Source organism: Bactrocera neohumeralis, chromosome 6 (assembly GCF_024586455.1).
Source record: "Bactrocera neohumeralis isolate Rockhampton chromosome 6, APGP_CSIRO_Bneo_wtdbg2-racon-allhic-juicebox.fasta_v2, whole genome shotgun sequence".
Lineage (NCBI taxonomy): Eukaryota > Metazoa > Arthropoda > Insecta > Diptera > Tephritidae > Bactrocera > Bactrocera neohumeralis.
In genome coordinates, this window is record NC_065923.1 from 37,068,952 (window position 1) to 37,094,799 (window position 25,848).

General features: G+C 35.6%; 1 protein-coding gene across 2 annotated transcripts; it reads right to left on the bottom strand.

Moving 5' to 3' along the window:
* Window positions 1–851: 851 nt before the first annotated feature.
* Window positions 852–19,961, bottom strand: LOC126761589 (tubulin polymerization-promoting protein homolog). 2 transcript variants are annotated; one of them, XM_050477900.1, is made up of 3 exons: window positions 19,793–19,961; window positions 3,107–3,503; window positions 852–1,350 (listed from the first exon to the last, which is right to left on the bottom strand). In XM_050477900.1, the coding sequence occupies exons 2-3, from the start codon at window positions 3,494–3,496 to the stop codon at window positions 1,168–1,170; spliced, it is 573 nt and encodes a 190-aa protein (XP_050333857.1). In that variant the 5' UTR covers window positions 3,497–3,503; window positions 19,793–19,961; the 3' UTR covers window positions 852–1,167. The 2 variants fall into 2 exon arrangements, with proteins under 2 accessions (XP_050333857.1, XP_050333856.1); XM_050477899.1 differs by lacking the exon at window positions 19,793–19,961 and adding an exon at window positions 3,642–3,997.
* Window positions 19,962–25,848: the final 5,887 nt, after the last annotated feature.

A 25,848-nucleotide genomic window follows, 5' to 3' on the forward strand; every position in this document is an offset into this window, starting at 1 on the left:
GCTTGAAAATCGTCGAAAATTGGGTTCAGCGTCTAGACTTCTGCAAGCGTGCCTGTGGTGATCATGCAAAAGAAATCGAGTTCCGTACATAATGGCATCGAATGTACTTTCACAGGAATAAAGAATTAAATTGATATTCCAAAACGTTTTTCTTTATTTAAAAACTGTTGGTTTTTGAAAAACCCGTTATAATGGTACTTTATATGTTGTTTCCTGCGTTGTTATCTATCTCAGCCGCTTTCTTGTTCGCAAAGACTTCCGGCTGGAAAATAATGCAGTATTCCACAAGCTTGAATGTTGCCTGTGGTCCGGCTTAAGCAATAGGATCGGGCCAGTTTATATTGAGTTCGAAAAAGAAACAAAATACTTTAAAGTCTGAAGCGTTTTTGCTGGTTTTGTGTAAAAAAACGTGTAACCAAATTCAAAATGTCTCATACCAATGTTTTGATTTTAAACTGCATATTTTATTGATAAGAAGGCTTCATTTAATATTGATACACATAATATATCATAAATTTTCGAAATATGAAATCATGTCGTATAAATTTGTACGAGTATAAACAAATATGGGCATCTCAAAAGGTAGTTTTCGCAATAAACGACAGGGTTTCAACTGTTTTTACAACATTATTTAAATTTTTCTTTGTTTTTGCTTGTAAATAATTCTAAATTTCTTTCAATTTTCACTGTAACAACTATTTCTAATTTCTTCATATATAAATTTTTGTGTATTTCAGTGATTCCAAAACTTTTCGAAAAATGTTTATAGGGTATATACATGTGTACAGGTGTATGTGTTTCGAGTATACTACTTGTGATGTTGACATGGAAAAATAAAACGCCAAATCGAGTGAGATGAGAGCCAATCTTTAATAAATAAATTATTTTAGAACATTTTATTCGTTTAATATTAATTTAAAGTATCACAAAAATTCAACACTTTGCTGGGAAGGGTGACCACAAGTTGTGTGTAAATTAATACGTTCTGTTACATAAGTGTCGCTTTACATATAATATAAACTATTTAAGCTTGATTATTAAAAAAATTGCGTTACAAAGGATTGTGGCATCTAAAAATCTACATTTATGTTCATTTGTGCCTTTTTGTGATTTTTAATCATACAATTTTTTAAAGATTATATATTAATGCGTGTCAATTTATTGCTTCTAATGAGCGTTGTCGTATGTGTCCTTGTGCTGGTAGCCGGATACATAGCCAGATGCATCCACCAAGTCTTTGCGACCAGCAATGCCTTTGCCCTTGCCCGTGGCATCGAAGCGTTCTTTGTGAGATCCCGTATACTTGCTGGTGTCGGTGAGACGTTCCACGGCCGATGCGGCTTTGCCAGCCTATAAAATACAACAAAACATATGTGTTAGCACCTTCCAAATTAAATTAAATTAAATCAATTAGCATCCAAAAAATCTATACAAACAACTCGGCTCATTAGATATTAATACTTGTGAAAAATATAGAAGATTTACATAAGGAGGACCGAATTTTAGACTCTTTGTCTAAATGTATGTACTATATATATCTATATTAGGTAATCCGTTATTTGCCAAGTTGATTTTTTTTTTAATTTTTGCAAATGCCCCCTGAAGTTTCAGTTGTTGCCCTAAAAACAAGGATCCAACCGTGCCCAAATCATATTTCATGAACACAAAATGGAATTTTTTGATATTTTACATATAACACTTTGAAAGAGTGATATTATTGTATACAAATTTAAGCTCTACAAAATTGTCTTTACTGTCATAGACATCGCCTACGTTTTATAGCCGAGTCAACAACAGCGCTCCAGTCGTTTCCTCCCTTTGCTATGGTATTTGGCGCCAATTGGAGATACCAAATGGAGGCAGTTCCTTCTCCACGGAGTGAAGGTCTTCGTCTTCCTTGGCTTCCGCCGGCGAGTTCTGAATCCAATACTTTCAAAGCTGGAGTATTCTCATTCATCCGGACAACATGACATAGCCAACGTAGACGCGTCTGGCTCGCCCTTCCATCGAATGCGGTATTCGCCGTTGTTAATGCGCAAAGAACTATAAATCTTCCGCAAAACATTTTTTCCGAACACTCCTGACACCGACAGATCAAAATGACAACATCATGTCATATAGCAAAACGGGAATGATGAGAAACTTGTAGAGTTTTATCTTGCTTTGTCGTGAAAGGACTTTACCTTTCAATTGCCTACACAGTCCAAAGCATCTGCTGGCAAGAGTGATTCTGCGTTGGCTGGTGTTGTTGTTGGTGTTAATGCTCATTCCAAGACAGTCAGAATTATCTACGAATTCGAAATTATAACTGTAATTAGTGACGTTCCTCCGCTGTAAGGTATATCTGCCGTAAGAGTGTCTTTATATTTTGGCTTGCATGGAAATTTCAGCATAGTTTTGTCAGAAATAGTGCTATAAAACTCAGCTTGAACTGATATTATAGACTTGGAATGAGATTCTTTCTTATGAAAAGACATTTGAAGTTCAAGCGACAAATGTCACCAGTCATTGAGTTTGATGGGTGCTCAACTGGTAGTAGGAAAAGCTACAAGGTCTGGCCGGGGACTTAAATCTGATATCACGAGGAGCAGTTAGACTTTGGAGTTCGCTCCAATCTGCTCATTGGACTTGGTCCTTTGTGGAGATGCGTGGTGGCTGTGGTTTAAACCTAAAGGCATGTAGAATTGAAAAGTTCAATTCAGTGTAGAGTGGCACTGTGGCCGGAAACACATCACGGCAGAGATTTTTGATCGACCTCGAACTCGACCAAGGTGGAAAAGATGTTCCTTCCGCCCGACCAGCTGGAACCAAAAAATACTTGCAACAATCATGTATTATTTGGGGCGCTGATCAAGGCATTGTTTTGATCTATGTGCTTTAAAAAAAGATCGATTTTATCGATAAATAGAAGAAATAAGCATTTATTCTTTGAGAATCGAACCAGATTACAGACCTATTTAAGGTTGTCTTAAAAGTGGGTTAATGGAGACCGAAAGGGGGCACCGGAATAAAATCAGTTCGATATATAAGTATTAGAAAAGATACCGAAACATCTTTGGATGTAAGTATTGGGAAAAAATAATATATTTCACTGATCGCAACTTACCGAAACCTGCAGCACACCGGGAGCGCCGCAACCCGCCATCTTCGATTTAATTTCACTCAATTCGACCTTTTTCGCCTTAGCCAAATCGTCCAGGAATTTATTATAATCGGCAAGTGAGATTTTCATTGCCTTGAATTTCTTGAAATGTATGCCCGTGTCAGTAGTGGTGATCTTCTTGTCGATTACTTTAGCTTGCTTCATCCATTTATCGCTCTGCGACAGTGTAATCAATTTGCCGTCGGATTTTGTATCACCGAATTTGGAGAAGGCTTTGAACTGATCGGCGAAACTAACTTTGGGCTCATCGTCCAAAGCCAATTGTGCGACCTCAGCGACTGGTGGTTCCGCGGCGGGAGCGGGGCTGCTGCCATTTGTTGCTTCTGCTGACATGTTGGATCTGTTTAATAAACGAAATGAAGAAAACTGTTTTAAAATTTTAGCAAGAACTTATTGGCTGCAACTACGCATATGCTGACGAATCATTACTTTATAATGCTCGAAGCCGTAATATATGTGTGTATGTATTTTTATTCACCTGTGCGCAACTACTGTCGCAAGCATTTTGAAAAAAGTAAGAGCGGGTAACAGTAATTACAATAATTTATATTTAGGAATGTTCAAATTCACTTTATTTTCGGCCAGAATGTCATTCACAAAACTCACGCAACTGAATATTTAATTATTTGACTTCAAACAGCTGGACATTTGTCTTCATATCAAATTTTTACATGACCTGACTTCGTATGTGAATCAATAACCGACTTTCCCTTATAAATAACTAATCAATCTTTAACACGCACTCATTTTGTACCGTAAATCAAGTAGCAACCAAGTGAATTTATAAGTAAACGCACAATATTAGCTATCTATTAACCGATTCCGGTAATCTCGAGTAATCAACTGATTCTGACAATCATCAAAATACTGCGAATAGAATGCGGGTTCTTCCATATTCTCTCTGAGGCTAATTTTGTTTACTTCTGCGGGGTTTTAGCACTCGAAATTATCATTATATTAATGTTTTTTTAGCTTTCATTCGGTTTTGTTTGCTTATCTCTCGTAACTTGTTTTGCTTCCATTACATATTGACGCTTTCTAAATAATTCTGGTGTATTATTTTTGTATTTTCATATATCGCAAATATTTATGATAACATAAACGTGTGTAAATTTATACGACTTCGCAAAGCTGTGTGAATAAAAAGCTATAATAAAGATAATAAACAATTAAATAAAGAATAATAATTATTGAAATGCTAAACAATTCAATTACTTTGCCAAGAGTACGAAAAAGCTTTTGTATGCGATCAGCAACAGTCAATTGCAAACTTTATATTCATCCCATGTTTTCATATCAACAATTGATTTTATAATGAATTTTCTAGTACAGTATGCAAATGCAAGCGCTAGCATAGAGCGCCGCTTTAGATCTGCTAGCTCATTTAAAGGAAGCATACTAAGTTTCAGCTAAATCAAGTTGAGATGGATGGTCCTATAGAGTAAGACAGCTGTATGCTATAGTTGTCCGATATCTGTGATTCCGACAAATGTGCTGAGAAAATTACGGCTAATAATTCATATACATATGTATATGGTTTTCAATTCTTTGTTACAAATATCGTAATAACCCCTATTCAGGGTAAAATAAGAAATCTCGGAAAATCCATAATGCAAAATAAGTGAGCTGCTTCAAACAGCGATTATAACGGGTGATCCAAGTGGAGGTACTTTTTTCAATAGTCTTTTTTGACATATCTCGCGTGAGTGGTGTCAAGCTGTCATGTTTATTTTGTTCAGTACTGTTTGCCATTTCATCATGGAGAGACCTACGCCTGAACAACATTTACAAATCATTCAGTTTTATTACGAAAATTCACGTTCTGTAAAGAATGTGTTTCGCGCGCTTCACTTAACTTTTGGTCAACGTAATCAGCCCACTGATCGTACTATTCGCCATACCATCACCCATCTTAAGATGCAGCATTAATTTTGGATAATATTCGACCGAATAGACCGCGTCCAGCACGCAGTGAATCTAATAATACTTATAACAGCCGTATCTGAGAGTGTATACGAAGACAGTGGAGAGTAGATTCGGAGCCGTTAGCAGCAACTTGGACTGATTTATGGTATGACTTAATGCATTTTACTTGGAGATATTAAATTGAAAGCGTACAAAATACAGCTTGTGCAAGAACTGAAGCCGTTCGACCTTCCCAAGCGTTATCGCTTCGTTCGATGGGCTCTTGAAAAGTTCTAAGAAGATCCGACGTTTTCGATTTTGATCAGCGTTGAAGTACATTTCTGCCTCAATTTGTATGTAAACAAACGCAATTGCCGCATTTGGAACGAAAAGCGTAACATGAAGAGATTCAAGTGCTGTCATTTCTTCTTGAAAAACAACGGTTTGATGTGATTTGAGGGCTGGTGGAATCATCGGTCCATATTTCTTAAAATATAATGCCGGTGAGAACGTAACTGTCAATCGGACCGTTATCGTGCCATGATAACCAACTATTTGATGCCTGAAATTGAAGCTCGTGATCTCGGCGACATTTGATTTCAACAAGACGGCGCCACTTCCCACACATCGCATCAAACAATGGATTTATTGAGAGAACCCTTCGGTGAGCAGATAATTTCACGTTTTGGCCAAGTCCATTTTGCTACCAAGATCGTGTGTTATCACACCATTAGACCTTTTCCTATAGCGATATGTAAAGTCTAAGGTCTATGCGGACAATCTCGCTTCGAATCAGGTCTTGGTCCAAAACATCACGCGCGTCATTCGCCAGTTACCAGTCGAAATGCTCGAACGGGTCATCGAAAATTGGACTCAACGGATGGACATCAGAAAAAGATAATCTTCAAAAAATAAAAGCCAAAGAATGTTCTTTCAAATGATAATAAATAATCCTCATTAAATTTGAAGTTTCTGTGTTGTTTCTTTAAAAAAAAGTGGGGAACCTCGAAATGGATCACCCTTTACTAATACAGCCATCAGCTATACGCTCGACATCAAATCTAAACTGCTGTGCTCTACTGTAACTAATTTTTATACCCGTCTTGCTTACTATTCACTCTGATAAAGTCCCCTAAAGCCTTAATAATGCATCTTGCTTGTGTCCACAGTCGACTGTTAAATTAAATGTCAATACAAACTGTCGTAATCTTACTCTCTCATTCGGCAAAAAAACTGCTGCCAATTAATTTCAAGCTGATTAAGTGAACGGTCCACAACGGTCGTTGCAAATTTCAGACCCTTTTGCATTCCGTTTTCACCTGTACATATGTAAGTTTGTGCATATGCAATCTGACGTTTCTGCAACAACATGAGTCGTGCGCCCGTGTGTTGATATGCCCATACAAACATTAAAATTCGTTTAATCAGAGCTTTACTCAGTGTTTGCATTTACATTAATTCCTCTGGATTCGGATTAATATTTTGTAATTAATTTAGGACATATCAACATCTTGCCCGCTTATATGAATTAATATTTACCATAAAATAACTTGTATACAAGGTTTGTTCAAAAAATATGGTGGATTTTAGTTTTTCTCAACATACATTTATTTATCTATCAATTTCTATTTAGACCCCTTCAAAATAGTCCCCCTCAGATATAATAAGTTGTGCGAGCATTTTTTCCAATTCTGAAAGTAATTCTCATATGCACTTTTTGGTGGGAAATTTTATTTTTTGGCTTTGGCTCTGCTGGATTCTTCCATTGAGACGATTGAACTTAGGTTTCGAAATCATAACCATATACCCATGATTCGTCACCAATTACATATATCCCTTTTAAGCAATTCCTGAGCAATGCTCATGCATCTTTTTTTTTGGTAATACGTGAGCGCACCGGCTGGATTCGGTAGAGGGCGTTACTAGCTAACGAACGAGCGGTCAGGACAAACATTTTCGCACAACGTGTTTCTGTGAGTGGTGCAAGCCGAAAATGCAGCGTTCGTTAGAGCAGAGGTCCGCAACTAAATTCTATGTGAAACTCGGTAAATTTGCGACAAAGACGTTTGAATAACGTAATCACGTAATCACAGATGACGAGTCATGGATCTTTGAGTATATTTCCGAGACAAAGAGGTAATCTTCCGAGTGGCACACGCCGGCGTCTCCTCGCCCAAAGCAGAGAAAAATGAAAAATCCAAAGTGAAAACGATGCTCATTGTCTCTTTTGACATCAAAGGCATCGTCCACCACGAATTTGTTCTTCCTGGACAAACCGTCAACGCGAAGTTTTACGTGGAAGTCCCCAAGTGACTCAAACGAAGGATCAATCGGGTATAGCAGCCGATTTGAAGTTGCACCACGACAACGCCCCGTCTCACACCGCCTTTCTTGTGAACAGCTACCTAACCAAGGCCGACATCGCAACGCTTCCGCAGCCGCCCTACAGCCCAGATGTGGCTCCCCGGTTTTTGTTTGTTTCCTTGCCTGAAAAGGCCGATGAAAGGCAAGCACTTTGAGACGAAAGAGGTGATCCAAGCAGCATGCACCTCGGCTCTCAAGGCTATTCCGGAGAATTACTTTGTGTTTCAAAACTTATTGGCATGTCCTCGGAAAAATAATGGCGCCAAATTCTCAGAACTCGCATAGTCTACCGGTCTACGTGAAAGTTTTTTTGCTTTTTGAACTCAGTGATTTTTGCATAATAAAGTTAGGAATGTTATAGCAAGTTTTAAAAGCGGTGAACGTGGAAGAATATGGATTTAATCGAAAATTTCCTAGTTAGCCATAAAGTAACAAATTATGAAACAATTTTGAAGAATATGCTGACAAACTTTCAGACTCTAGAAGCCAACATAGAATTAAATTAAACTATCTTCGCAATGATCTGGATATGTTTTCGGATACTTTTGAAAAAATTTTAGTGAGAAACAGAGAGAGCGTTTACAGTTGTATCTAAAAGTGTTCGAAGAAAGGTATCAAGATCAAGATGGCACATTATTGCCGGTTCTTAAAACGTGAGAGTCAACTGGAAAATCATAAAAGAAATACGAGTAAAAGTAACTCTATGGAAGTATAAATTATGTTTTCAACAATTTTCTCTCTATTTACTTTGATTTATTTTTATTTTTCAAAACAAAATTGACGTTACAAAGAAATCAGTTATTTTCTTTAGTTTCTGTACCGTAAAATCGAAATAAAGGTTTGAAAATAAATGAGAGCAAATCTATCAAAATCAATGATAGTGCCATGAATTGTGGGCACAAATACATATGAGCCATTCCATCAATTGGCGACATGGTTTTGTACCCGTGGTTCTCCGATTTTGACTAAACTTTAGAATATCATAATACAGACCAAAATAAGAATATCTGTTAACTTTTTAGTGGTCAAAGTTGCTCCATTGTTTTTTGCCGCGCAATTCAAATTGAGACCAAACAAAAAAATGACTATTTCTTTTATTTTTTAACGACCTCAAAATTGAGTGATAAAAAGTTGGAAGTTATCCAATTTTATATAGAAAAATCTCAGCTTTCTGATAAAAATATTTTCAATATCCAAAAAAATTTCAAAATCCAAAAAAAAATTTTTTTCCAAAAACCTGGCAAAGTTGTCGTTATATTTTTGTTCGCTTAAAAAGTTGTGTGAAGGAGGTAAATATGTAAATTGCATTCTTAGACTTGAATTATTGAAGAAGTCAGTGTCTTCATTCATAAAAATATGCGCCGTATAGCGACAACTTTGCATTTTTTTTGCTGTTCATGAGATTAGAGTCCCATATTTTTGAACACTGATTCTTATATAGAATTTAACGAGGAATCGAATGGAAAAGTCAATTTTGACTGGTTTTTTGGAAAAACATTTTTTTTTTTGGATTTTGAAAATTTTTTTGGATTTTGAAAATATTTTTATCAGAAAGCTGAGATTTTTCTACATAAAATTGGATAACTTCCAATTTTTTTTCACTCAATTTTGAGGTCGTTAAAAAAATAAAAGAAATAGTCATTTTTGTTTGATCTCAATTTGAATTGCGCGCCAAAAAACAATGGAAAAACTTTGACCACTAAAAAGTTAACAGATATTCTTATTTTGGTCTATATTATGATATTCTAAAGTTTAGTCAAAATCGGAGAACCACGGGTACAAAACCATGTCGCCAATTGATGGAATGGCCCATATACTATACAACGCGATCTTATATCTAGGCAAACCACTGTTGACCAGTCTTATATTAGAAACCTTAGGCTCGTCGACACGATTAAATTTATGAGATCGTCAATTTAATGAGAGCTCATCACACTAGAATTTTTCAATAAACGAAGTAAGGTAATGAATTGTTTGTGTCGACATTTATAAGCTCACTGGCTTATTTAATATGATGACTTTAAACATTTCGTTAGTTCAACTGGAAAATTGATATAACTCTCTTAGTACTCAGTGAGCAAAGAACCTACAATATTACATACTATATGTGCGGAAATTAAATTTTGATGAATTTTATCTTTGCATATGGAAATTCCGTATACTGAGAGATATGTATGTATGCATATGTATGTGGTCATTTTGTTAAATATTTGTAGAAATGACGTTATACTCACTATAAATAACTAAAAAGTTTGTGCAATATGTGAATGACTGCGCAAATGAGTGAATTAACAGACTGAACGCCAGCCACCGGGTCTATAATAAATTTTCGTATGCATGAAATCATACATTTCACTTTTCACAAGAATATAAGATATACATACATACATAACTACATATATGAGACATTTTGAGCCTTTGTGCTTATAGGCTGTCACAAGTGCGATTGTGTACATGAATATTAGACAACAGTTGGGCAAGGTAATGTTTGGACATACACCATATACAAAATTGCAACATCTGAGTATTTACTGCATAAGTTATGAGTTGAAACAACCCAGTAGGAAATTAGTGGCGGATAATTTTTAGTTTTCTTTTCTTCTTTCATCGTAGCACTGGCATAAATTATACCACCTGTGGGCAAAAAATAGTAAGACTAATTAATTTAAATTTCGCGCGAAAACCCACTTGTCGATATATTTTTTTTCTAGGTTAGTATGACTGTCAGTGATATCTGTGCCAAATGTAACATGAAATTAATCATTAGTGTTTAGTTTACGCTTGTCTTTCTGAAGTACATAAAGTGCTTTCGGCGATCTTTACTATTAGTGAAATTATTCAACAAAGAAGTTCCGTTAAATTTTGTGTGCGGAATCATATTTCTCATGCCGAAACATTCAGAATGTTGGAAAAGGCCTTCGATGATAATTGTTTGCCGCGAGCCAGTGTTTTTGATGGGTAAAAATTATTCAAAGAGGGTCGAGAACGAGTTGACGACGAACCACGTCAAAGACAGTGATCAACATAAACCGATGATCAACACGTCAATAAAGAAAATTAAAGGGATTGGTACTTGAGAATCGACGCTTAACAGTCAAAGATTTTACTGACCGTTTTGAAAGATCATTTGGGTCTAAGAAAAGTGAAAGCACGATTGGTTCCAAAATCACTAAATATTTTTCGAAAAACAGCGTCGCGTTAACGTCTGCGAAACAATGCTTTCCGATTACTAAGAAACGTATTATTACTGGCGATGAGTCTTGGATTGATGCTTACGACCCGGAAACAGACGATAAATCGGCCGAATATTGTGACCAAGGGAAGCAGAAGCCGAAAAAACCCCGTCAAAGCAGATCGAAAATCAAGCTTATGTTGACAGTTTTCTTCGATTATCGAGGTGTTTTGTACTCCAAATTCCTTCCCACCGGACAGACTGTCAACCAGGAATACTATTTGAGTGCTATGCGTCGTTTGCGCGAAGCTATTCGTAAAAAGAGGCCGGAATTATAAGCCGATAACTCTTGGTTTTTGCACCGTCGAATACTGTATTGATTCTACATGAGTTTTTTTGCCAAATTTTCAACCAATGTGCTGCCGCAACCACCGTATTCGCCGTGAGAGTTCTGGCAATTCTCTGGCTATTCAGCAAACTCAAACGACGGGGTTCGACATATGTAGATTGTGAAAAATAGATGAAAAATTTTAAAATGATGAACAAAGTCTTAATATTTTTTGCTCATAGTAGTACATACATACTCACATACATATGTATACGTACATCACAAGCGAGTTTTTGAAGTAAACGTATTAGGTAAGTAACTTGATCCGTTACTCCGCAGTTGGATACTTGATCAATGTAATGAAACAGCTAAAGATGCATATACCACAATGTTCTAATGAAGGCAACGCATTTTTAACTGGTCCCCTCTTTTATCAGAGTTTCAAAAATTCGTTTCCGGTTTTCACCACAAGGTGGCCCACGTTGAAAATAAATTCACACGCACATTCACGCAAACAAAGCCTCTTTAAAAGCAATAACAACCAATACTCACTATCTTTCAGCTGTTGCACACCCAGCAACTACTCATTCTCATGCTACAAACATCTAATGGGTAGGTCAAGGTCGTCGCGACCTTAAAACACAGTTTACTATCAGATGTAAATAAAGCAATTTCCGCAAACAAAGACACAGCCGCGCTCACTTTCATTTGTGGAAAGCATCTCTTTATTTGTAAACAAAGTAGCAACACCCAAAAGTCATAAAAGTGAATTGTCAATAAAAGCAAGAAAGGAACGAGTATAAAATGTGTGCGGCTGTGTGACCTCACGCCCACTCCTTGCCCTGCCATTTTGCTGAAGCCGCACGACGCCAGTGTGGCTGACAAAGAACAAGCGTTCCTGATATGAGTGCACCATTTTGCTATTTTTGCTTGCATTACAAAACGGAATTATGCACCGAGACACTTGTATGTACATACATATGCTTACATGTGTAAATGTATGTAGGTATGTGCTCGTGTGTATGAAATGGTAAGTATATTTACAGAGGGGTTTCACTTTTCATCGCTTCAACCGCAAAATGTATGTACATACATATTTCCCGAATAAGCATTTCACAGCAAGCAATGATACGGAACATTGACAACAACAACAAACAACAATACAAAATTATGTCATCTCGTTGTTCAGCGCAGATATCGTTTAAATGTGCTGTAAATATATACATATGTATGTATGAGTGACCTAACTCAACGATTGCTGCTGTTTGGGGTGTGCGTTGGGCTGTATATATTTTCATCAGAAGATAAAGTTTCAGAAAAATGCCCTCTCCATGGCGCAATCACTTATATTAAATTTAATAAAAAATTTAAAAACAAAAATTTCACTACAAGTTAATATATGTATGTGACCTGGTCTACGGAAAGGGGGCTTAGGTGTCAAAAAAAAAGGAGAACAATTAATGAGATAAAGAGAAACTGACGATTATTTTTAACAGCTTTTCCCAGAAAACTAGTTTTCGCACGTTAGCTCCCTTTTCGTAGACCAGGTCACATATGTATATTGAAAGTTCGTATGGAGTACCTGTACTCTGAGGCAATATCCAATAGTCGTTTATAAACTAGCAAACTATGTACCGGCTTTCTCAATAGGGATGTTATTATTTCTGAGTGTCGAATCAGTCATTTTTAATATATCATTATCTGTTTTTTTTTCGATTGTATTCAGTGATGTTTATAATTTCATCATGGAAAGATATAACTTTTTCAAATTATATAATTTTGTTATCAAAAAACCGTTCTCCAATTTCAACCCTTTGTACGCTTTGCCATTTTATGGCCGTAATAGTCGTCCACCTGTGTTTGCTTTTCAACGAATTGTTGAAAATTTCGAGCGTACTATACATTTTCTTTACATAATATTCAGGTTCCAATAAGACAAATAATCGCTCGAAGTAATGAAAATATTGCTGCCGTTCAGACAAGTGTTGCTGAAGACCGCAATTTAGCGATTCCAAGACCTTCTCAATAATTGGTACAGTCTGAAACCACAACCTGTCGGATTTTAAAATAGGATTTTGGCTTGCTTCCATACAAAATTGTTCTCAAGCAAGAACTGAAGCCATTGGACCGCCGTAAGCAACGTGAATTTGCTGATTTTGTCTTGGAACATCTTCTCTGATGAGGCTCACTTTCATCTGATACTGCGGTAAATAAACAAAACTGTCGATGCAAGTGCAAAGAAAATCCACAAATTATTCACGAACAACCGTGCATTCACCTAAATTGACAGTTTGAAGTAGTTTTTGGTTTGAAGGTGACACCGTTACTGTCAATGCAGATCGATGTTGACCAATTTTTTATGGCTGCAATTGAAAAAGGTTGATCTTCACAATATTTGGTTCCAACAAGACGGGGCTATGTGCCACACAGCACGTGCAACAACCGAATTACTGCGAGCAAAGTTTGGAGATTTGATTATTTCAAGAAATTGTGGCATTGAATAGCTTCTAAGAAGTTATGGCTTAACATCTTTAGACAACTTCTTGTGGGGTTATTTCAAGTCATTGGTCTTCAGCAATAAAGCAGACTCTCTTCAAGCCTTAGAAGTCAATTTTGAACGTGCTATTCATGACATACATATGACTTGATTTAGTACTCGAAAGCTAGGTTAATCGAACTCGTTCTTGCAGAAACAGTCGTAAAGACCGTTTGAATGATGTTAAATTCAGAACCTAATTGTATCGATTGTACTTCACATTAAATAATAAACATTTGAATTTCCATAATAATTAGTGTATTTTGTGTTTTAAAGCAATCATATCACTCTTATTGGAAACCCTCTACATACTATGTATATTATCTTTGACTTGCATTTCCGCAACTTTAGAATATGGTAAACTGAGTGACCAACTTCCAATCCAATGATCAACGGTTTGAAATATAATGCCTTATTTTTTTATACCATGAACAGAGTTATATTAAGATTGTTAAAAAGTTTGTAACATTTAGAAGAAGTGACGACCTCAATTTTGAGATATCGATCTGAAATTTTATACATGTCCTTTTCTTTCCAAGAAAAGGTTCATTTGTCAGAACCACCGATATCGAACTAACTGTAGCTGCCATACAACCTGACCAATCAAAAACAAATTCTTGTAAGGAAACCTTTTTTATTTGACAAAATCTTCACAAAATTCGGCGTGGATTATATTGCAAGGCAACAAAATAATATTCGAAAAATTTTCCAGATCGGACCACTATAATATATAGGTGCTATACAAAATGAAGTTCTTGTAAGAAAACGTGAACCTGTGACGGGTAGTATAGCTTCAGTGCCGTCGAAGTTAACGCTAAGCATTTGTGTTAAAGAGAAAATAAGTTTGACACAGCGTTTTATCAATGATTTTCATGAACTTTTTATAGTTAGCTTAGTAGCTGCGGCCAACATTTGATAGAGACAATCATTAAAAAATAAACGCGAAAGAATGTTCTTTCGAAGGGAAGAATTAAATTTGAATTTTCTGTGCTGTTTCTTTAAAAAAAAGTAGGGAACCTCGAAATGGATCACCCATTACAAATTCTAAGGACCATTACCAAAATCTAGTGCCGTTTTTTCACTATATCGTGAGTTATTTTTGTTATTTTTTCCGGCTCAATGAAAAATTTTATATGCAATATTTTCGCCAACTGTCTCTTTTTCGTTTTCACCCAGTGTTGCTTACAATATTATAAGGCGATATGTTATCATAAATCTGACAAAAAACAAAAAGTTTACCAAACTAGTAATCTGACTATATTTGCGAGTTCTTTGTGTTTATAAACCATAAAAAGATACCTAAACGTGTTGGCATAGCACAATTAACTGCTTAAGGCATAAGCTTATTACTCATGCTAAGAACCAAAAAATATTGTTTGTCATTGTGTGCATGTCTGTAAATACAAAAATTAGTAGGTACATGTGTAAAAGCTCATGAAAAGACCAGACACAGAAAAATTGGCTAAAATTACTAATCATTAATTATACAAGTTTCCAAATTTTATACCGACACATCATGCGGAAATGTATATATAGTACACACATATGTATATTATATATACATATAATATTATTTATTATGTACGACATGGACACACGCCAAGCATTAATTATGCGCATAATTACACACACATACCACTGTGTTCGAATGTTTGTTGTATAAATGAAATTTTAATAAAACACACCATTGATGCTTAAAGTAATATATGTATACATACATACGTATTCATGCACATTAGTATGTGTGTGTGTATAATAATTAAAAAAAAGAAAGAATGTTAACTTCGGTTGCACCGAAGCAATTATACCATTCACGAATATAAAAAATTCCATACAAGAACTTGATTTTGATCGGTCAGCTTATAAGGTCCGATATCGGCGGTACCAAAAAATGAGCAGCTTCTTGATGAGAAAAGAACAAGGCAAAATTTCCGATCGATATCTCAAAAACTGGAGGACTAGTTCTATTACTACTCAGACAGACATATGGGCATGGCTAAGTCGACTCAACTCGTCATGCTGATCATTTATACATATACATATGTACATATATACTTTAAGATATCTTCCACATTTCCTTCTGGGTGTTACAAACTTTATGACAAACATAATTTACCCTGTTCAGGGTGTAAAATTATTTTTTTGTATGTTATATTCTGTACTACTTACTTGCTTGGGTAAAAAATATGAATTTGGTTTGAAAGTTAGTATAAATTGGATTTGTATAGAGATGTAATGATGTAATAAAGTATGTATATTTTGTCTGTCGCAATGATTTTTTTCATCGATTGAAAAATATTTATCTTTCTGAATTGTAAGGTTTTTCATGAAATGATATGAATAGCTTCAAGGTTGTCTTTGACCATATAACAAAGTAGAACGCAAATTCCAAGCTTCAGTAAAACAAAAGAGATGAGAATACAGTAAAAAAATTTTAGTGGCAAGTTGCAAACCATCCCATGATAGGAATGTAATCTATGGACTATAAGCCACAAAAAAATTCGTGGATAACTTCTTTTCCATATATTCGTGCAAAAATTACTTGCTTTATTTTCACTCTGATTTGATGTGCTTATAACGGGTGATCCAAGTGGAGGTAGTTTTTTCAATAGCCTTTTTTTGACAGATCATGCATGAGCCGTGTCCAACTGTCATGTTATATAAAAAATCTATGCGGACAATCCCTCTTCGGTTCAGGCCTTGGAACAAAATCTCTCACGTGACTATCGTCAGCTGGGTTCACGCCCGCCCTTCCAACTTTTTCAGAGTTGCTGTCATTTCGACAATTTTATAGCGAATTAAGTATTTGAAAGAAGTAACTGAAAACCGAAACAAAGCCTCTTTGAAGTTTTTGTGGATAACCATCAACTGAAATTATATATAAAGGGGTGCTTTTTTTATACGTTGGTTTTCAATGAAACCAAATTTTTCGGTTGTTTTTTGTACATATCTCGGAAACTAGTAGCTAAACTAAAAGAGTCAGATATAATGTCAGGCCTTAACCGTGAATCTTTTTTATAGTGGGCGTGGCCCCGCCCCCTACTAAGTTACTGGTACTTTATTTATACGCAGTTTGGTTCGCGCGCTGCCTCCAATATTCGGTCGACATAATCGCTTAGCAGACTTGGCAATTCGAGCAACCATGGATCGGGTTTGCACCGCTTTTACTATAGCGGAGAATAAGCATTCACAGAAACGCTGTACAGCGCACTCCGAAAATTCTAATGCAGCAGTAAAGTATCAAAGAAGAACCGAGTGAGTCCACTCGCCATCGCTTGCAATAATCGGGGATTTCGCAGAAGAGGCTTGGTTTGCGGGCTTACAAAATCCAACTCGTGCAAGAATTAAAGCCGAAGACCAGCAAGTGCGCCACACGTTCATTGAAGGTGGATAAAATGGCCATCTCATTTGCCGACTTTGATGCCGACTTTCACAAAAAAAATTTCTACCACAATGAAGCTCACTTTCAGTTAAATAGGTACTTTTATAAACAAAATTGCCGCATTGGAAGTGATTATAACCCACAAACCATTGTTGAGAAGACGTTACATCTTTGAAAAGTCACTGTTCGGTGTCCTCTATGGGCAGGAGCAATCATTGAACCATATTTATTCAAAAATGAAGCCGGGTATAATTTTTCAGTCAATGGTGAACGCTATAGGGCCATGTATAATGACTTTTTCGTCCCCGAAATGGAGGATATTAATTTGGATGATCTTTGGTTACAACAAGATGACAGTCATTCCATGCAGCCAACGAAACAATGTATTGAAGGAAAATTTTTGTGAGCGCGTCGTAGCCTGTGGCCTCCATGATCTTGCGATTTAACACCACAGAACACCCATATTTCAAGTCATAGTCTTAGGAAAGCAGTACATATTATAAAATAGTTGTGTTTTTAAACCATTTACCATTTTCAAAAAGTTGTTTCATGAAAATGAACTTTTTGATCTTTAAGAGACATTTTTACAAACCCTTTGGATAGTTAATACTATCTTAATTTCAGAAGTCTTACTCGGCCATGTTTCTAATTATCGTCGGTGCGAGAACTTTTCAGGTCTGCTAAGTTTGAAACAATTTTACTTAACATTTGAAAAAAATAAATAAATTTATATTTTAATGTTGCGAAAGACGGTTGTCGTAAGCATTTGAAGTGTTTCAGCATTTACTGAAATGCCTTAAAATAAATCGTAAATTTATTGAAACTCCTTACATAGTTACATCATATTTTTCGTAAAAAAACCTTTTGGAATGTATGAGGGAAAAAAGTTTTGCATAAACAGTCTTGCAGAGCTGGCTTAAAGCTCAAAGCTTCCCACAAAATCACTCAACGCCATCAAATTGACAGATTTCAATTACAGAAACTAGGTCAACATGGACCACCAAAATGCGGGCTCTGCACACATGCACAAATTTAGGGGAAAATGGGTACAACAAACCAAATTAATTACAGCAATCGCGTCATTAGAGCAACTATGCATCAATTAGGATTAAGTATGACTCATGAAAGTAGTTGTTGTCGGCGGCAGTAGCATACATGATTTTAAACACGAGAATGTTATTCAGACAGGAAGTCATAGAAAGAAAGCAAACCCTCCGTCATCATTAAACATGCCGAAAGTTCAAAAACCTATAAAATGGCTGCCCTCACGAACTAGGAAAACAGGCAACCAGGAAGTCGTGGACGTGATAAAGTAGTTTTTGAAGCAAAATAGACGCGGCAGATATGGGAAGAGGCAAAAATATTCAAGGAAGGCAGAACATTGTCACGAGTTAAATTGTGTATCGAAAACACTTTCGCTGCTGCTTCAAATAAAACGCAACACGCGAACTCCTAACACGCCCGCCTCGCAGACAAGTGTAATAGTGGGTGGCATAAGGGTGGTCAGTACCGAATAGTTGTTGGGTGTGTTATTTGAGCATACTACAAGCATCGCACATATGACATCATACTCACACCGAGTAATCGACGAACGAAAACAAAACCGAATAAACACGCAGCGTCCAAAGTGCGCATGTACGCAGATTAGCGCGAACCCTGTAGGGTGAATACGAGAGTATGTTGCGAGTGCATAAGAGTCGTTGTAGTTAATCTGCTGGCATCATCAATGTCTGCAGGTAGGTACCATTTTGCTACGAAAGTCGACTGTCGTTAGCATTTGAAGTGTTTCAGCCTTTACTGAAACGGGTTTACTAAACGGGTTAAATACTAGTTTAAGGAAAATGGTTGTGGGCCGAATTTAGGCGATAGAATATTATGTTATGAGAGCAATAATGGTGGTAAATTTTCTTTAGATATCTAACTTTTTTTTTTAATTATGTTCTGATTGGTCTGTATCTTGAATATATTAAGACACAAAATTAAAAGGAAATATTTCTAAATGTTTTCTTCCGATATTTGTTTCTTGAACTACTTTCGAATCTAGCATACAAGAGTGTTCGATTCAAAAATATAGTTTTATGATTAAAATTTAATATCAGCTGGTCTGGTATTCAATAGTATATGTATAACAAAGCCAACAAAGTGGTTAAATACCAGTCAGTAGGATCCGAATACCGATATTATAACTTCTATAAAATACTAAACTAAAAAAAATTTTCTTTACCAGCTTATGCACTCTCATAAACATTAGACAAAGTAAAAAAATTGTATCGAAAAATTATCTATAACAATTCCACTACCAAATTGAATAAAATTCAGCTTAAGCCGAGCGCTGAACGCCTAAAATGATGCTACATAAACGGTATGATGAGTTAATTTAACAAAAGGAGCTGCTTGTTCTTCCAGAAACAGGAAGAAAAAGCGGAAGCGCACTAGCATTCATATGTATACATATATATATCCACAATTTTATATTGTACATTGTTGGGAACGCAGTTAAATGCCGCGCTTCATGACCCACTTTCCAGGTTTCTACACTTTTGAATACATAAAAAATATATATATACTCGTATGAAGCTACATTTCCTGCAGAAATATACAAGTATATTTTTTGCACAACATAACTGACTGCTTAACACTGCTGAATCGGAGTTGATTTTCTCTTATTTTAAGAACAATTTTCAATTTCTATTTTCAACTGAGATCTTCTTCTTTTTAATCCACCCCAAGCGACTATTTGTTTGTAAACAACTGCCTTGGTGCTGGCGCCTTTTATCAGATTTATCAGAGGAGCCGAGATTCCATGACTCGCCTGCGCTGCGCGTATACACACTTAAATGTTTGCACTTTTCGCAATTTTTTGCATCATGTGTTCAGTTGCATACATACATACAAACGTTTATGTTTACAAATTTATTTAACGAGATTAAATATAAACTTACACTTTTAGCTTTAATAAATATTATTTAAATACTGTCACTTTCTTATTTAATTTTACTTTTGGTCGTATTTGTTTTTAATCAGTCACACTTAGCCTCGTCGTCGTTGTTGTCGTGGTCTGCTCCGCTGTACTCTGCGTACTGGACAAAATTGCGAAGAAATCTGTCGTGTTCTACAATGGCGCACAGCAGTCGGTGGGAAAAGTGCGCAAAAGCTAAATGTTTCTAGCGGACGCTGTTCTGCCACACATATTTGCACGCACACACAAACATTTTCATAAAATATAAATGAGAGCCTATAAATATTTGCGTATTTCATTCACACACATGTGCATACATATGAACGAACAATATTATTGGATTTGTAGCTGTGACAACTGTTTGAGCTTGAGTGAGAAACAAATATACACACACTCTTTTGAGTGAGTTTTTTTAAAGTTTGCCAGAATTGTTGTCGAGAGCTGATGCACTTACGAGTGGAGCCAAATTATATACATACATACATATGTATGTATGTACCAACGAATATAGTATGTATGTTTACGTATTATTTATGTGCTTTCTCACTTTAGCGTCAAAAAGGTTCAACAGCGAGTTTGAGATAACAACAATTTGGTAATGACCATTTGTTAGCGCTAGAAAATTAGTCAGATTCTTTTACGTGGTCATCACTATGACAAAATCATAGAGCTAGAACATTTTAAACATTCAGATACTTAAGAAAAACTTTCTAAATAAGAGATATAACAGAATTGGAAAGTTTTTCACAATTAATAATTTAAACAAAACAAGTAAGGAAGGGTAAAGAAAGAAAGAGGTGCAACCGAACATTTTATACTCTTGCAACTCATTAAAATTAAATTTTATATTATTGTTAAAAAATATTTCGAAAGAATTAAATTTAGTTTAACGGCTATATTTCAGTCAGAAGATCGAGATTCTGAAATTCTTTATGTTAAGGATATGAAGTTTAGACCAAGATATAGACCAATTCCATTCCAAAAGTTGTTCATTTATATAACTTACGACTTATGCTTTATAAGGCTTGTTAGGAAAACGAAAATCATTACATGAAGTATGTGGCAGTTGGGGGTAAATGGTGCAGAGCCGTGGCCGATGACAACATCTGATGAGTCGACGTTACGAGTTTTCGAGAGAAAGATTCTGCGGTAGATTAAGAGACAACGGCTACACTGGCTAGATCATGTCGTTCGAATGAATGAAAACACCCCAGCTCTGAAAATATTCGACGTAGCACCCACCGGGCGAAGCAGAACAAGAAGAAGACCTCCACTCTATTGGAAAGACCTGGCTACACTTGAAATTCCAATGGACGCCAAACAGCGAAAAGGAAGAATTACTGATGCGCTGTTGTAAACTCGCCTATAACCGTGTAATCGGTGTCTACGCCAGTAACGAAGACGAAAAAGATTGTATGCAGGCCGGTTTCAGGTTTGATTTCCTTTTTTCAAACAGTAACTCTTTTAACATGTATAGGCATCGCAACAAAAGCTTGTGGATTATCACATCCATTCAACTAAAATTGAGCTTCATCGCTAAAAAAATGTGTCTTGTGAAACTACGAAAACGTATTACCATTGAAAAGCACACGTCTAAAAAAACACTTGTTATTAGTTTATTTCTCAGCCAATAAGCGAAGTCTAATAAGATTTCCGACGATATTTTATATAAATAATATTGATTACTTTTTTGTTAAATGGGTATCGCTAACTAGACCTTTTAAAATGCTAACAGTTCGATTACCAAAAAATTCGTGATGACACTCTTATTTTATTACTCGTGATCAGATACTCAGAGCTAGCCAAGAATGAGGGAAATATACTTACATACATATATAGTACGTCATGAACAATGCGAGCTCTCAAACTGCTACAGTAATTATAAAAAAGCCTTATCACCATATAGTTTATGACGTCACACACAAAACTATTTGCCCCCGAAATGTCCACAAACTTTGAATTAATTATAGAAGAGAGAGAGACATACAAATATTCCCAGCAAGTCACGACTACTAAAACTCTAATATACAAGAATTACTTCATAAGTCCCTGGTAGAAGGGAAGCAACGATCATATACTACTGTGGCCAAAAAATAATACATTTGAATTTAAACTGCGCGCGTTGGATTTGGAGAATTATTTTTTTTTAGGTTGGCAGTACTGTCAGTCACATTTACGTCAAATTTCATGTCAAAATATTCATTAGTGTTTGAGTTACGTGTCGTTTTGTGAGCTGCTAAAAGTGAGTTTTTCGTTTTTTGCGATATCGAAATTTGTTAAGCAAAGAATTTGCATTAATATTTGTTTACGGAATCAATTTTCTGCTGCGGATACGTTGAGGATGGTGCAGAAAGCCTTTGTTGATGAGGCTATGTCTAAAAAAATGTTTGCAAGTGGTATAGTGAGTTCCAAGCCGGCCGTGAACGTGTCGAAGACGAAGAGCGTCCAGGGCGACCATCAACCTCAACCGACGAAGCTCACGTTCAACAAATCAAAGATTTGGTGTTAAAAAACCGTTAATTAACAATTAGTGACCTTGCTGATAAAGTTGGCATATCGAAAGGCTCAGCCAATACCATTTTGAAGGATGTTTTGGGCCTCAAGCGCGTCAAATCTCGACTGGTACCGAAAACATTGAATTTTTTGGAAAAAAGGCGTCGCGTTGAAGTGTGTGAAACGATGCTTTCCGACTACCAGGGTGTCATGAAACGCATTATAACTGGCGATGAGACTTGGATCTATGCTTACGACCCCGAAACAACCGATCAATCGAGCGAATATCGTACCAAAAGAGAGCTGAGACCAAAAAAATCGCGCCTAAGTCGCTCAAAAATCAAGGTCATGTTGACTGTTTTCTTCGATTATCGTGGTGCTGTGCATTATGAATTCCTTCCAACCGGTCAAACAGTCAACAAGGAATATTATTTGAACGTTATGCGTCGTTTGCGTAACGCTATCCGCCTAAAAAGACCGGAATTGTTGGTTTTTACATTACGATAATGCACCATCCCTTACTGCCCTCGTAACTCGTAATCGTTTCGCCAAAAACTCAACCCATATCGTTCCACAACCACCGTATTCACCTGATCTGGCGCCGTGCGACTTCTGGCTGTTCACCAAGCTGAAAGGACCGCTCCGGGGACACCGTTTTTATACGATAGAGGAGATTCAAGCCGCAGAGAAGACGGAACTGAAGGCCATCCCGGAAAGTGGCTACAACCAGTGTTTCGAAGATTGGAAAATCCGTTGGCATAAGTGCATTGCATCGGGAGGGGATTACTTTGAAGGGGATGAAATTGATTTGGAAGAATAAATAAAGAATTTTCAAAATAAATACAATGTCACCTTATTTTTTGGGCACAGTATGTATGTATATACAAGAGTCTCGGTTAGATGTGTGAATTTGGGTTTAGCTAATTTTGCTGATTGTTTGGCATGCTGAATTGTTCAAATGAAATGTATGATTGCATATATTTTAAAAATATAGTGAAAATACCCTTTTTGAAACTTTGAAACGCAACTAATATCTTAAAAAGTGATAGAAACGTTTCCAGAAGTTTCAGGAAGCGCTCTTGGGTAATAAACTAATGGTTTATTAGGACTAAATCTGAGTGAACTCGAATACATAGTAGCAAAACCTCAGGATTATTTTCGTTGCTACGAAGAAACAAGTACAAGTCTAAGCTCAAATTTGAAATTATAGCGCTCTTCTTTTTTCCATTAAGTATTCATTTTACAAGATACCGGAGTTTATATGTTTGTATAATTGCCTTAAGGAACAGCCTAGGGACACTTGTTATAAAAGAAATTATGCTATAACAACCGTTTGTACCTTCAAAACCATCTTGTTGATCGTAAATACATATGTATGTATGTACATATATTGAAGTCATGTTAGCCACGCAGATTGATTGCTTTGTTGAAGAATCTACGTGGACCAAGCAGCTTAAACTTTTATTAATATTTTATACAAAATTTCATTAATTCATTATTTCTTCTTTCTTCTTTAAGTTGCCCCGCACATCATTAGGTACCTATCATTCGCTATATAAGTATTATATTAACTTTAAAGTTTTTTCGAGCGATGACTTCATTTCCACCGCACGACAATGGTACACAATAATAACAACGAATTTTATAAACAAAACCTTCTCTAGAACTAATACCAATAGCTCAAAATACTCGTACCCGTAATACATGTACATACATACAAACAAACATATGCACTCCAAACAAATGCTTATCAAAAGGCAAGAAAGCCACTCTTGCTCACAGAAGTTATATTTCGCTTTGAGTGAGAACGCTTTTTTCACTCGTTCAATTAACCCAGCGAACAAGTTGTGTCGCTGTGTGTGTTTTTATTAATTATTATGATTGTTATTAATTTATACACTAAATTTATAAACAAAAATAAAGAAAATTCAGTCCTTATATGAATAATTAGTTAATGAGATATCTTTAAGAAATTTAACATGAAATATTGTCCAAGGCAACGATACAAGCTCCGAAGAAATGGTTCAGATCGGATCAGTAAGGCATACAGCTATCATACATCGGCCATTCAAGATCATCGTACTCCGCCCACTCCAGAATTAGCAAGGATAGTTGTCAAATTAATTGAAGTTTTTTTTTGAGGAAAAAAAAATAAAAAAAAATGGCGAACTTCCAAAAAAAATGACGATTTTGCTTAAAAAAACCGATTATTTTATATAATTGATCGTGTTAAATTTTTTTCGTGTATTTTTTCGAAAAGTTCATTCAAAAACAAAAATTTAAAAAAAAGGTCACCAAAAGTGAATTTCTACAAAAGTTATTGCTATTTGAAAATTAAAAAACCATTTTTTGAAAAATTCATAACTTTTTGGAAGTTGGACAAAAAATTTTGAAAAAATTTTCAAAAATGTTTTTCAAAGAGTAGAAAAGGATGGATAAGTTTCAGCAAAATCTAAAGGGGTCGGGTTCAAATGTGGTCGATTTGGTATGGAATACCCCATATGTATTCATATGTAGTTTCACTAGCCAATAAGAGCAGCCGCTATTCAAATAAATAACTGTCTGAACTACGACTTAGCCATTATTACTTCAGCTGTTTTGGCGCCTGTCATACTCACTGATAGGGTGACTATTTCATTTTTTCACTTTTCCAGTGATTTATTAGGTGCGTTTTGAGTGGATGACAACAAACGTAAAGCAAAGCGCGTTTATTACGTCACTTTTTATGGTCGATATTTCGAAAAAAACCAGTGCGAAAATTGTTTGTATAAATACATATGTATGTATATGTAGGTAAGTATATATAGACTTACATATGCACTAAGTAATGCTTGCACATTTAGTTAATTGTATTCAAGTTTTATTCAGCAAGTTCAGAACAATGAAACTCGACGTACCTATGTACATACATATGTACATATCGTCACCTAAAATGCAAAATAACGTAACATCACTTTTCATAAGTTTACAGGTGAAGCAAAAACGAAATAATAGCAACCACTAATATTGAAACCAAGTTAGAGTTTTCATTATAAAATGGTTATATAATATATATTAGTTATTATATCTGACAACGGTTTGCATTTTAGATCATGATAGAAATAAATTTAAAAAAAAGACTGAGCTGTCAGTTGACAGCTGGCAGATGTGAAACATCGAAATTATTTTATACAAGTAAAAGGTTAAAAAGCACAGATTATGACAGGAACTAAATATGGTACACAATGAAAAAATACAATATTATGAACTTTTTCCAGAAAATTATGACAGATAGTTTATTCAATAAACATTTATTTTCTTTATATGCAAAATTTTATCCAAATATATGTTTAAAATCACGTCAACTCAATTATTTTCATCAGTGACTTCCGTAACAGTTACATTCGAAGCTGCCTCTGACGGTATTACTGTGACAATTGGTCGATGATAACTGAAGTATGACATTATCAAGATATCTAATAAATACAGCATCTATTATTGTTCCATATCTTGTAGTACATTCTCTCGGATTGCTGTTTATTTCCCACTGAAATTCTTCTTGGAAGA

Excerpts from the sequence above, each read along its gene's own strand:
- LOC126761589 (XM_050477899.1), bottom strand. The coding sequence starts at position 3,667 with ATGCTTGCGACAGTAGTTGCGCACAG. Across the intron at positions 3,504-3,641 it reads GCGACAGTAGTTGCGCACAG|ATCCAACATGTCAGCAGAAG; the intron begins GTGAATAAAAAT and ends TTTATTAAACAG. Across the intron at positions 1,351-3,106 it reads CCGGTGTGCTGCAGGTTTCG|GCTGGCAAAGCCGCATCGGC; the intron begins GTAAGTTGCGAT and ends TGTATTTTATAG.